The 14,442-nt window shown below is 43.0% G+C and overlaps 1 protein-coding gene across 1 annotated transcript in view; it reads left to right on the forward strand.

Moving 5' to 3' along the window:
- LOC106566192 (ceramide synthase 5) overlaps nt 1-14,442 on the forward strand; it is an 84,690-nt gene that overhangs the window by 20,183 nt on the left and 50,065 nt on the right. The window contains exon 2 of the mRNA XM_014134065.2: nt 4,997-5,105. Within this exon, the coding sequence (XP_013989540.1) occupies nt 4,997-5,105 (109 nt within the window). The remainder of the gene's footprint in view (nt 1-4,996; nt 5,106-14,442) is intronic.

A 14,442-nucleotide genomic window follows, 5' to 3' on the forward strand; every position in this document is an offset into this window, starting at 1 on the left:
TAGACTAGTGTGTGGTCTGTCTAGTGAATGGCTGGGTCAAAGGGGTTTGAATCTGTTAGACTAGGTGTGTGGTCTGTCTAGTGAATGGCTGGGTCAAAGGGGTTTGAATCTGTTAGACTAGTGTGTGGTCTGTCTAGTGAATGGCTGGGTCAAAGGGGTTTGAATCTGTTAGACTAGTGTGTGTGGTCTGTCTAGTGAATGGCTGGGTCAAAGGGGTTTGAATCTGTTAGACTAGTGTGTGGTCTGTCTAGTGAATGGCTGGGTCAAAGGGGTTTGAATCTGTTAGACTATGTGTGTGGTCTGTCTAGTGAATGGCTGGGTCAAAGGGGTTTGAATCTGTTAGACTAGGTGTGTGGTCTGTCTAGTGAATGGCTGGGTCAAAGGGGTTTGAATCTGTTAGACTAGTGTGTGTGGTCTGTCTAGTGAATGGCTGGGTCAAAGGGGTTTGAATCTGTTAGACTAGTGTGTGGTCTGTCTAGTGAATGGCTGGGTCAAAGGGGTTTGAATCTGTTAGACTAGTGTGTGGTCTGTCTAGTGAATGGCTGGGTCAAAGGGGTTTGAATCTGTTAGACTAGGTGTGTGGTCTGTCTAGTGAATGGCTGGGTCAAAGGGGTTTGAATCTGTTAGACTAGTGTGTGTGGTCTGTCTAGTGAATGGCTGGGTCAAAGGGGTTTGAATCTGTTAGACTAGGTGTGTGGTCTGTCTAGTGAATGGCTGGGTCAAAGGGGTTTGAATCTGTTAGACTAGTGTGTGTGGTCTGTCTAGTGAATGGCTGGGTCAAAGGGGTTTGAATCTGTTAGACTAGGTGTGTGGTCTGTCTAGTGAATGGCTGGGTCAAAGGGGTTTGAATCTGTTAGACTAGTGTGTGTGGTCTGTCTAGTGAATGGCTGGGTCAAAGGGGTTTGAATCTGTTAGACTAGTGTGTGGTCTGTCTAGTGAATGGCTGGGTCAAAGGGGTTTGAATCTGTTAGACTAGTGTGTGTGGTCTGTCTAGTGAATGGCTGGGTCAAAGGGGTTTGAATCTGTTAGACTAGTGTGTGGTCTGTCTAGTGAATGGCTGGGTCAAAGGGGTTTGAATCTGTTAGACTAGGTGTGTGGTCTGTCTAGTGAATGGCTGGGTCAAAGGGGTTTGAATCTGTTAGACTAGGTGTGTGGTCTGTCTAGTGAATGGCTGGGTCAAAGGGGTTTGAATCTGTTAGACTAGTGTGTGTGGTCTGTCTAGTGAATGGCTGGGTCAAAGGGGTTTGAATCTGTTAGACTAGTGTGTGGTCTGTCTAGTGAATGGCTGGGTCAAAGGGGTTTGAATCTGTTAGACTAGTGTGTGTGGTCTGTCTAGTGAATGGCTGGGTCAAAGGGGTTTGAATCTGTTAGACTAGTGTGTGGTCTGTCTAGTGAATGGCTGGGTCAAAGGGGTTTGAATCTGTTAGACTAGTGTGTGTGGTCTGTCTAGTGAATGGCTGGGTCAAAGGGGTTTGAATCTGTTAGACTAGTGTGTGGTCTGTCTAGTGAATGGCTGGGTCAAAGGGGTTTGAATCTGTTAGACTAGTGTGTGGTCTGTCTAGTGAATGGCTGGGTCAAAGGGGTTTGAATCTGTTAGACTAGTGTGTGTGGTCTGTCTAGTGAATGGCTGGGTCAAAGGGGTTTGAATCTGTTAGACTAGTGTGTGGTCTGTCTAGTGAATGGCTGGGTCAAAGGGGTTTGAATCTGTTAGACTAGTGTGTGTGGTCTGTCTAGTGAATGGCTGGGTCAAAGGGGTTTGAATCTGTTAGACTAGTGTGTGGTCTGTCTAGTGAATGGCTGGGTCAAAGGGGTTTGAATCTGTTAGACTAGTGTGTGGTCTGTCTAGTGAATGGCTGGGTCAAAGGGGTTTGAATCTGTTAGACTAGTGTGTGTGGTCTGTCTAGTGAATGGCTGGGTCAAAGGGGTTTGAATCTGTTAGACTAGTGTGTGTGGTCTGTCTAGTGAATGGCTGGGTCAAAGGGGTTTGAATCTGTTAGACTAGTGTGTGGTCTGTCTAGTGAATGGCTGGGTCAAAGGGGTTTGAATCTGTTAGACTAGTGTGTGTGGTCTGTCTAGTGAATGGCTGGGTCAAAGGGGTTTGAATCTGTTAGACTAGTGTGTGGTCTGTCTAGTGAATGGCTGGGTCAAAGGGGTTTGAATCTGTTAGACTAGTGTGTGGTCTGTCTAGTGAATGGCTGGGTCAAAGGGGTTTGAATCTGTTAGACTAGTGTGTGGTCTGTCTAGTGAATGGCTGGGTCAAAGGGGTTTGAATCTGTTAGACTAGTGTGTGGTCTGTCTAGTGAATGGCTGGGTCAAAGGGGTTTGAATCTGTTAGACTAGTGTGTGGTCTGTCTAGTGAATGGCTGGGTCAAAGGGGTTTGAATCTGTTAGACTAGTGTGTGTGGTCTGTCTAGTGAATGGCTGGGTCAAAGGGGTTTGAATCTGTTAGACTAGTGTGTGGTCTGTCTAGTGAATGGCTGGGTCAAAGGGGTTTGAATCTGTTAGACTAGTGTGTGGTCTGTCTAGTGAATGGCTGGGTCAAAGGGGTTTGAATCTGTTAGACTAGGTGTGTGGTCTGTCTAGTGAATGGCTGGGTCAAAGGGGTTTGAATCTGTTAGACTAGTGTGTGTGGTCTGTCTAGTGAATGGCTGGGTCAAAGGGGTTTGAATCTGTTAGACTAGTGTGTGTGGTCTGTCTAGTGAATGGCTGGGTCAAAGGGGTTTGAATCTGTTAGACTAGTGTGTGTGGTCTGTCTAGTGAATGGCTGGGTCAAAGGGGTTTGAATCTGTTAGACTAGTGTGTGGTCTGTCTAGTGAATGGCTGGGTCAAAGGGGTTTGAATCTGTTAGACTAGTGTGTGGTCTGTCTAGTGAATGGCTGGGTCAAAGGGGTTTGAATCTGTTAGACTAGTGTGTGTGGTCTGTCTAGTGAATGGCTGGGTCAAAGGGGTTTGAATCTGTTAGACTAGTGTGTGTGGTCTGTCTAGTGAATGGCTGGGTCAAAGGGGTTTGAATCTGTTAGACTAGTGTGTGGTCTGTCTAGTGAATGGCTGGGTCAAAGGGGTTTGAATCTGTTAGACTAGTGTGTGGTCTGTCTAGTGAATGGCTGGGTCAAAGGGGTTTGAATCTGTTAGACTAGTGTGTGGTCTGTCTAGTGAATGGCTGGGTCAAAGGGGTTTGAATCTGTTAGACTAGTGTGTGGTCTGTCTGGTTTTGGAATATTATTGTTATGATTTTCAACTGTAAACAGTCCAGACAAAGGACAAGCAAATGGAGTGCTATTTGAAAACACATTTCACCTTTAGTGAGTATGTAGGTTCACTCTATGTTCTCTATGCTCTGATCTCTAGGTCTATACTCTCTATGATCTCTAGGTCTATACTCTCTATGATCTCTAGGTCTATACTCTCTAGGTCTATACTCGCTATGATCTCTAGGTCTATACTCTCTATGATCTCTAGGTCTATACTCTGTATGATATCTAGGTCTATACTCTCTAGGTCTATACTCTCTATGATCTCTAGGTCTATACTCTCTAGGTCTATACTCTCTATGATCTCTAGGTCTATACTCTCTATGATCTCTAGGTCTATACTCTCTAGGTCTATACTCTCTATGATCTCTAGGTCTTTACTCTCTATGATCTCTAGGTCTATACTCTCTATGATCTCTAGGTCTATACTCTCTAGGTCTATACTCTCTATGATCTCTAGGTCTATACTCTCTATGATCTCTAGGTCTATACTCTCTAGGTCTATACTCGCTATGATCTCTAGGTCTATACTCTCTATGATCTCTAGGTCTATACTCTGTATGATATCTAGGTCTATACTCTCTAGGTCTATACTCTCTATGATATCTAGGTCTATACTCTCTAGGTCTATACTCTCTAGGTCTATACTCTCTAGGTCTATACTCTCTATGATCTCTAGGTCTATACTCTCTAGGTCTATACTCTCTATGATCTCTAGGTCTATACTCTCTATGATCTCTAGGTCTATACTCTCTAGGTCTATACTCTCTATGATCTCTAGGTCTTTACTCTCTATGATCTCTAGGTCTATACTCTCTATGATCTCTAGGTCTATACTCTCTAGGTCTATACTCTCTATGATCTCTAGGTCTATACTCTCTATGATCTCTAGGTCTATACTCTCTAGGTCTATACTCGCTATGATCTCTAGGTCTATACTCTCTATGATCTCTAGGTCTATACTCTGTATGATATCTAGGTCTATACTCTCTAGGTCTATACTCTCTATGATATCTAGGTCTATACTCTCTAGGTCTATACTCTCTAGGTCTATACTCTCTAGGTCTATACTCTCTATGATCTCTAGGTCTATACTCTCTAGGTCTATACTCTCTATGATCTCTAGGTCTATACTCTCTAGGTCTATACTCTCTATGATCTAAAGGACACTGAAGGAACACTAACAAATTGAGTGCTATTGAATACACACTTCACTTGGACAGTCCACTTGTCTGTACTCTATTGTATGCAGGACTCACTGATGCTGTGCCAAACTACATATGTATATGACATGATATTTCATCTCTACTCTCTTCCTGGCCTCTTGTCCTGACACATAAAATGTTTTGACTGTCCTGCTCTCTTTTTTTTATTAGTTAATATATATTTAATCTCTTCCCTCTGTCTTTTGGCTGGTGTTAGACAAATATTGAAAGGACAGATATACATAATAAAAACAAGTTGTTATATCCAACAAGTCATGTCAGCCATTGTGTGAATATAAGTATACCGGTGAGAATGGAAGCATTGTGCACTAAATTGTGAAGAATACAAATGATACTTTGAACTTTGAACTTTGTGTTCCGATAAAGCTTCCTTCGCTGATATTCATCCAGGCTTATGAGTCCCCCTGTAAGTGATGATGATGTGCATCGGTAATATACTAAAAACAAGAAGGTACAGATAGGCTGTGTGTTCTGATAGGGCTTCTACTGATAGGGCTTCTACTGCTGTTATTCCTTCAGGTTCATAGCCAGTCCATGTGCCTTCCTCTTGCATATCCACGCTGCCTCAGTCCACTGGCGAGCCACACCCAACACTGTCCTGGAGAAGGTGTTTACATCCATCACAAAGGTACACTAGCATGCTGGCCCGACACACACACACACACACACACACACACACACACACACACACACACACACACACACACACACAACACACACACACACCACACAAACACACACACAAGGTGAATCAATGTTGTTGCAACCTAATTTGACAATGTATTGTGACTTGGGAAATACATTGGATTTGAAAAAAAGTCATCAACGTCAACTGTTGTTTTGAGGTGAAATGTCAGCCACAGGATTCATTTATTATGGTAACCAAACCTTGTATAAAATACATTGAAGAATTTAACTTTAAAACAATGTCAGATGTTAAATGTTCACGTTGATCACCTTTAATGTGACCTTTAATGTGACCTTTAATGTGACCTATAATGTGACCTTTAATGTGACCTTTAATGTGACCTATAATGTGAACAATTCAATTGAAAAACAAACTGAAATCTTCAAGGGGGAAAAATGAAAAATAAAAACCTTACAATAACCTGGTTGCATAAGGGTGTGGTTATAACTGGGGATGTGGCTGTGTTCAGAATTAACCAATCACATTCAAACTCATGTTAAATAGAAGTCATTACACACCTGCCATCATTTAAAGTGACTCTGATTAATCACAAATAAAGTTCAGCTGTTCTAGTAGGATTTTCCCGACATTTTCTTAGTTGCATCTCAGAGCAAAAGCCATGGTCCGCAGAGAGCTGTCACGTCCTGACCAGCAGAGGGCGTATTGCTTAGTCTAGGTCAGGATGTGGCAGGGGGTTTGTGTTTGTTAAATGTTGGGTTGATGATTGGGACTTCCAATTGAAGGCAGGTGTGTATAGTTGCCTTTGATTGGAAGTCCTATATAGGTGTGTGTGTTTGTCTTTGGGGTTGTGGGGAATTGTTCTGTGTTGAGCCTATGCTTTGCCAGACTGTTGGTTGTTCGTTCATTCTCGTGAGTTCTTTGTTATTTTGGGTGTTCATTTTTGATAGTTAATAAAAGTCAAGATGAGCCTGCACATACCTGCTGCGTTTTGGTCCTCTTCTCTCCAGTACGACATTTTTAAGGATGAGTACGACTTATTCTATGACAGAATTCCCCACCAACAAAGGACCAAGCAGCGGAAGAAGGCTGGCGAGGACTGGGAGACACAACGGGTAAGGGAGACCGAGAGGCACCCCCAAGAATTTTTAAGGGGGGGGCACAAGGGCTGTTTGACGGGGCAAGAGCTGCCCGCCAGTCAACAGTCGTCGTCAGAGCTGCCCGCCAGTCGACAGTCGTCGTCAGAGCTGCCCGCCAGTCGACAGTCGTCGTCAGAGCTGCCCGCCAGTCGACAGTCGTCGTCAGAGCTGCCCGCCAGTCGACAGTCGTCGTCAGAGCTGCCCGCCAGTCGACAGTCGTCGTCAGAGCTGCCCGCCAGTCGACAGTCGTCGTCAGAGCTGCCCGCCAGTCGACAGTCGTCGTCAGAGCTGCCCGACAGTCGACAGTCGTCGTCAGAGCTGCCCGACAGTCGACAGTCGTCGTCAGAGCTGCCCGCCAGTCGACAGTCGTCGTCCGAGCTGCCCGCCAGTCGACAGTCGTCGTCAGAGCTGCCCGCCAGTCGACAGTCGTCAGAGAGGTCAGACTGCGCTGAACTGCCGGAGTGGCCAGACTGCGCTGAACTGCCGGAGTGGCCAGACTGCGCTGAACTGCCGGAGTGGCCAGACTGTCCCCAGTTGCCAGACTGCCCAGACTGTCCCCAGTTGCCAGACTGCCCAGACTGTCCCGAGCTGCCAGAGTGGCCCGACTGCCTGGAACGGCCTGCACCTGAGCCACCTCCAGGATAGGTGGGTTGGGGAGGGAGGGTGTAGCACAGTGCCGTCGTTGACGGCAGCCACCCTCCCTTCCCTCCCTTATGGTTTAGGGGTTATTGTTTGTTGGGTTTTTGTTGGGGTATTGGGGATTTTCTTGTTTTTCTTTTTTAGGTGCATCCTGGAGTCTGCACCTTGAGGGGGGGGTACTGTCACGTCCTGACCAGCAGAGGGCGTATTGCTTAGTCTAGGTCAGGATGTGGCAGGGGGGTTTGTGTTTGTTAAATGTTGGGTTGATGATTGGGACTTCCAATTGAAGGCAGGTGTGTATAGTTGCCTTTGATTGGAAGTCCTATATAGGTGTGTGTGTTTGTCTTTGGGGTTGTGGGGAATTGTTCTGTGTTGAGCCTATGCTTTGCCAGACTGTTGGTTGTTCGTTCATTCTCGTGAGTTCTTTGTTATTTTGGGTGTTCATTTTTGATAGTTAATAAAAGTCAAGATGAGCCTGCACATACCTGCTGCGTTTTGGTCCTCTTCTCTCCAGTACGACATTTTTAAGGATGAGTACGACTTATTCTATGACAAGAGCTTCCAAAGCATCAGAGGGATCTCATTGTTGAAAGATATCAGTCAGGAGAAGGGTACAAAATAATTTCCAAAGCATTACATATACCATGGAACACAGTGAAGACAGTCATCATCAAGTGGAGAAAATATGACACCACAGAGACATTACCAAGAACTGGACATCCCTCCAAAATTTATGAAAAACAATTTTGGAACAAAACCTTCAGGCGTCCGTTAGAAAGCTGAAGATGAAGAGGAAGTTCACCTTTCAGCACGACAACGACCCAAAGCACACATCCAAATCCACAAAAGCATGGCTTCACCAGAAGAAGATTAATGTTTTGGAATGGCCCAGCCAGAGCCCAGACCTGAATCCAACTAAACATCTCTGGGGTGATCTGAAGAGGCCTGTGCACAGGAGATGTCCTCACAATCTGACAGATTTGGAGTGCTTTTGCAAAGAAGAGTGGGCAAATATTGCCACATCAAGATGTGCCATGCTAATAGACTCCTACCCAAAAAGACTGAGTGCTGTAATAAAATCAAAAGGTGCTTCAACAAAGTATTAGTTTAAGGGTGTGCACACTTATGCAACCAGGTTATTGTGAGTTTTATATTTTTTATTTTTCCCCCTCAAAGATTTCAGTTTGTTTTTCAATTGAATTGTTCACGTTATAGGTCACATTAAAGGTGGAAAAAGTTCTGACATGATTTATCTTTGTCTCATTATTTTACATCACAAAAACCTGGCATTTTAACAGGGGTGTGTAGACTTTTTTTTAAATCCACTGTACATCTGCTTTAAATGTTTATTTGGTTGCCTTGTCAACCAAGCACGATCAATATCGCTTTTGTAATACAGTGAATAGACTAAAGTTGAGGCTATCTTGCAAAGTAATGTAACATTAAACTTTAAAACATTGAGGTTAATGTAACCTATAAATGTCTTCTTATGTAATCACATAAAGCCTGCATGTTCAAGATAGCGTGCAAAGGTTGCAGGTCTGTGGAGATCTTCACCATTACTGTAATAATCTGTGCAGAATCTCCAACAGCATTGATCACTTGCACTATTTGCCTTTTAATGTAATCTCAACTGTAATCCAGGTCATTTGGTTATGCTATTAGATGATGAAGCTCAGTGATAACACATTATACATTGTATAAATAAACCAAAAATCAGACAACGTTTTTCCATTGGGATTTGATTGTGCTTTTAGATGGTTGATAGCATAGTGATAACACATGGGAAATTCATCTAACTTTTGCCTGTCTTTTTGATTGGGTGGATATAGGTTGTAATCTCATTGATCAACGTCTCACCTCAGGCTATGATGGTCATGATGGTCAAGGCTATGATGGTCATGATGGTCAAGGCTATGATGGTCATGATGGTCAAGGCTATGATGGTCATGATGGTCAAGGCTATGATGGTCATGATGGTCAAGGCTATGATGGTCATGATGGTCAAGGCTATGATGGTCATGATGGTCAAGGCTATGATGGTCATGATGGTCAAGGCTATGATGGTCATGATGGTCAAGGCTATGATGGTCATGATGGTCAAGGCTATGATGGTCATGATGGTCATGATGGTCAAGGCTATGATGGTCATGATGGTCAAGGCTATGATGGTCATGATGGTCAAGGCTATGATGGTCATGATGGTCATGATGGTCAAGCAAATAACTGTCGGTCTCACGGTAATTGACCGTTAATTAACATAAACACATTTAGCATCTCCTGGCTTCCACATATAGCCTACAAGCCATTTTTTAAAAAGTTGAATAAATCCATGTAATATAGCCTACAACTTCACAATAAATGAAGAAAATTGTGTCAATTTCAGAAGATTTTTTTTTGCATACTCTGAATTGTCCTTATGTTAGGTCCTGATGTGGCTATGCCAAATGGCTGTAGGCTACACTAGTTCATTTAGTAGACAATATTTGCTTATAATTCAGTGACATAATTTTATAGTATTAAGAATACAATTGAACAAAGCTGAATATAAATATACATATTTTCTCCAAACAATGAGGGAATGCGCACATCTGGCTATTCTTGGCTAACCGTTGAGCGGTTAATAGGTCCTCCTATATGCTTAATTTAGAGTTATTAATGTAACCTTAGCTGTTCAACAAACATTGGGCTGTATGTTTTGATATTTAATACATTGTAAGGCTGTATGATGCGACTAATGATGATTTGAAAAAACTCCCTTGAAAGGCATGAGCTCTGCTTATTTTTTTGGGCGCCCAGGCTGTACACACTTCATCAGTCTCTCATTCACAATTTGACAAGCATTTGATAATGCCTCGAATTTCACGGCGGCGGCATCCCCTTTGTGGCCGTAATGCTCCCTGAAAAGAATCCATGCCTTTTGCGGCCCGTAGAGCTGCGTTGTGCCCTTCTCTCGAGTGTGCTGCCTCAATCTGAAGCGTCTCTCAATCACACGGCTCTCTGTCATGTGATAGGGTCTTTCTCACAGGCTACATACAAGTGAAGACAGACACATCCAAATCCAAAATGCATATTAAAGATATTGTTTTTGTCAGCTAATAAGATGAGTTGGCTTAACGAACAGCAAAAGCATTAGCCAATGTCAATCTACTATCCCCCATAGTACAAAAGTTGACCAATTCTACTCTGTGCGAGAAATACATATTCCAAACATAGTCTGGGACAATTGTGGGATGCGATAGATCGCAAATTACTAGCATCAAAAAAAAAATTATGCAATGTGGTTGATGCAACAGATCAGAACGTTTAGCTTAAAATGTTGATGAACTATTAGTCTATTTCTTCACATTAAAAGCGCAGCAATGCGAACACGGTAGTAGGCTATGAGCGCGAATGTTCCATTGGCGGGAAACACCATTATCAAAAGAGACCGCAAATTTAATTATACATGTAAATGCTTTTATTATAAAGGTGCCTTTTTATGGTGAAATTATCTTCCCCAAACTTGAAACTCACGTGCTGCTTATATATACCAGTTAGGCTCTACACCCCTTGTAAAGGGGATTAATGTGCTTCATTTTAATAAGTTATTTGGACACTTTAGTTGTTATACAAACTTTATCAACATATGTTTATATTTATATTTATGTTTATATTTATATATATATATATATATATATATATATATATATATATATATATATATATATATATATATATATATATTATAGGCCTATGGGCCAGCCTACTTGAGGTGTGTGACTATGATAAAAAAAAGCATTGTTTCTTACTCTGGGCCTCATTCACAAGTGATAATGTATCAGTCACAAGTGATAATGTATCAGTCACAAGTGATAATGTATCAATGTATCAGTCCAAAGTGATAATGTATCAATGTATCAGTCACAAGTGATAATGTATCATTCACAAGTGATAATGTATCATTCACACGTGATAATGCATCAATGTATCGGTCACAAGCGATAATGTATCATTCACAAGTGATAATGTATCAATGTATCAGTCACAAGTGATAATGTATCATTCACAAGTGATAATGTATCAATGTATCAGTCACAAGTGATAATGTATCATTCACAAGTGATAATGTATCCATGTATCAGTCACAAGTATCAGTCACAAGTGATAATATATCATTCACAAGTGATAATAAATCATTCACAAGTGATAATGTATCATTCACAAGTGATAATGTATCATTCACAAGTGATAATAAATCATTCACAAGTGATAATAAATCATTCACAAGTGATAATAAATAAGTGATAGGCTAATATTGTCACCCATCAGACTATTCTTGATTTAATCTCCTCTTTACTTAAACTAAATAATATATGTGTGAAATGTGTTTGGATTTAGAATGGACCATTATCATGCACCTGTATTGAAACAGGGTCAGTGGAAAAAATACATGTCGTCTATACACTTAAATAGACAATGGAGGACACTTTTCCCCGTGGTTTATTTTCATTCCAGCCAGGTAGGAAAGATAAGCAATGTGCTGAATATTAGAAAAGTTGATAAATAAATATAGTAGACCTAGCCTATAGAAAGCTGATGGGATCCTCTTCTTTTTAATAGAGGCCATCATTCCTACCTGTTTTCTCCTATGATTGCATAGCCTATAGAAATGTTGTGCAACATGAGCTCATGGGCTCTCATGAAGTGTTTGATTAGATTTCTGATTACATTTGCATTGATGTCAGAAGGATTAGAGGGACAATAGAGTGCTGAGCACCAGGCAGTTAGTAAGTTTGGTAGGTTACTAATGATCATCACCAGCATCAGAGCTTGGAGAAGCCTAATTACTGTGACTAAACGGTCACGTGGAATTTCACTGCCTTCATGACTCGTGACCGCTGGTGTGGCGGTAATACGGTCACCACAACAGCCCTGGTCTCACCCAAATATTACCCAATTATCCACGTTGAAATGACGTAGTGTGTCCCGTGGGAAGTTATTAAGGAAGGTGTTTACAGTGTTTACATCCATCAAAGGTACGCAACGCTAGCTCGCTGCTCGCTAGCTCGCTGCCACACACACCCAAATCAGGTATTAGAGGTGTTTACATCCATCACAAAGGAACGCTCACTGCCACACACACACACACACACACACACACACACACACACATTAGCTGGCAGGAAAATATTTCTCTCGACGGCAGTAAGCTAGCTCCCAGAAATAAAACATTTCTGTCTGTCAGCTTTCCTCCTCAATCTTCACACCGGTCTTACGCAATACAATGCTTCATTTCTTTCTTCTTTCTTCCTCATCCCATCATACTTTCACTTCTCTCTTTCTCTAACTTTCCCAGGTGGGAACTATCTAATCGAAATTGCTGTAAAACTTGGGAATTTGGGGGAAAATTCCCAGAATTTTTCGACCCTCTCTTGGTTCTTACTTTTGAGCTGTGAAAATAATTTTGTCTTGAGGGACAGTTAAACGTCAATCAATCAATCTCTCCCCCCAGAAAACGTTCATTACTGTCAGCTTTCTCCTAATGGCCCACTCCCAGGCACTTGTCCTGTTTTACACAATACTCAACCACCTGACAGTCTTGATCCGCTCCTTCCTCCTACTCTCACTCATACTGTATATCATGATGTCATCAAATAGGTCATCTGAGGTGATGTCTTGTGATGTATAGTACTGTAAGTATGAGCGGGCCAGGACTGCCTGTCATCTGAGGTGATGTATGGTACTGTAAGCCAGGACTGCCTGTCATCTGAGGTGATGCCTGGTACTGTAAGCCAGGACTGCCTGTCATCTGAGGTGATGCCTGGTACTGTAAGCCAGGACTGCCTGTCATCTGAGGTGATGCCTGGTACTGTAAGCCAGGACTGCCTGTCATCTGAGGTGATGTACGGTACTGTAAGCCAGGACTGCCTGTCATCTGAGGTGATGTATGGTACTGTAAGCCAGGACTGCCTGTCATCTGAGGTGATGTACGGTACTGTAAGCCAGGACTGCCTGTCATCTGAGGTGATGCCTGGTACTGTAAGCCAGGACTGCCTGTCATCTGAGGTGATGTACGGTACTGTAAGCCAGGACTGCCTGTCATCTGAGGTGATGTATGGTACTGTAAGCCAGGACTGCCTGTCATCTGAGGTGATGCCTGGTACTGTAAGCCAGGACTGCCTGTCATCTGAGGTGATGTATAGTACTGTAAGCCAGGACTGCCTGTCATCTGAGGTGATGTATAGTACTGTAAGCCAGGACTGCCTGTCATCTGAGGTGATGTATAGTACTGTAAGCCAGGACTGCCTGTCATCTGAGGTGATGTATAGTACTGTAAGCCAGGACTGCCTGTCATCTGAGGTGATGTATAGTACGGTAAACCAGGACTGCCTGTCATCTGAGGTGATGTATAGTACTGTAAGCCAGGACTGCCTGTCATCTGAGGTGATGTATGGTACTGTAAGCCAGGACTGCCTGTCATCTGAGGTGATGTATAGTACTGTAAGCCAGGACTGCCTGTCATCTGAGGTGATGTATAGTACTGTAAGCCAGGACTGCCTGTCATCTGAGGTGATGTATAGTACTGTAAGCCAGGACTGCCTGTCATCTGAGGTGATGTATAGTACTGTAAGCCAGGACTGCCTGTCATCTGAGGTGATATATAGTACTGTAAGCCAGGACTGCCTGTCATCTGAGGTGATGTATAGTACTGTAAGCCAGGACTGCCTGTCATCTGAGGTGATGTATAGTACTGTAAGCCAGGACTGCCTGTCATCTGAGGTGATGTATAGTACTGTAAGCCAGGACTGCCTGTCATCTGAGGTGATATATAGTACTGTAAGCCAGGACTGCCTGTCATCTGAGGTGATGTATAGTACTGTAAGCCAGGACTGCCTGTCATCTGAGGTGATGTATAGTACTGTAAGCCAGGACTGCCTGTCATCTGAGGTGATGTATAGTACTGTAAGCCAGGACTGCCTGTCATCTGAGGTGATGTATAGTACTGTAAGCCAGGACTGCCTGTCATCTGAGGTGATGTATAGTACTGTAAGCCAGGAATGCCTGTCATCTGAGGTGATGTATAGTACTGTAAGCCAGGACTGCCTGTATGTTGCAAAGCAAATTTCCCTATTGGAATTTCCCTCATTTATTAATTCATTCATAGTTTCAAACTCTTTAATTTCTGATTTCTCTCCCTCTCTAATACCTCTCTCTCTCTAAATCCTCCCTCACTAATACCTCTCTCTCTCTAAATCCTCCCTCACTAATACCTCTCTCTCTCCCTCTCTAATACCTCCCTCTCTCTCTCTCTCCCTAATACCTCCCTCGCTCTAATACCTCCCTTACCCTCTCTCAGTCTCTCGCTCTAATACCTCCCTTACCCTCTCTCTGTCTCTCGCTCTAATACCTCCCTTACCCTCTCTCTGTCTCTCGCTCTAATACCTCCCTTACCCTCTCTCTCAGTCTCTCGCTCTAATACCTCCCTTACCCTCTCTCTCAGTCTCTCGCTCTAATACCTCCCTTACCCTCTCTCTCAGTCTCTCGCTCTAATACCTCCC

This window comes from Salmo salar, chromosome ssa12 (assembly GCF_905237065.1).
Source record: "Salmo salar chromosome ssa12, Ssal_v3.1, whole genome shotgun sequence".
In the NCBI taxonomy this organism is placed as follows: Eukaryota; Metazoa; Chordata; class Actinopteri; order Salmoniformes; family Salmonidae; genus Salmo; species Salmo salar.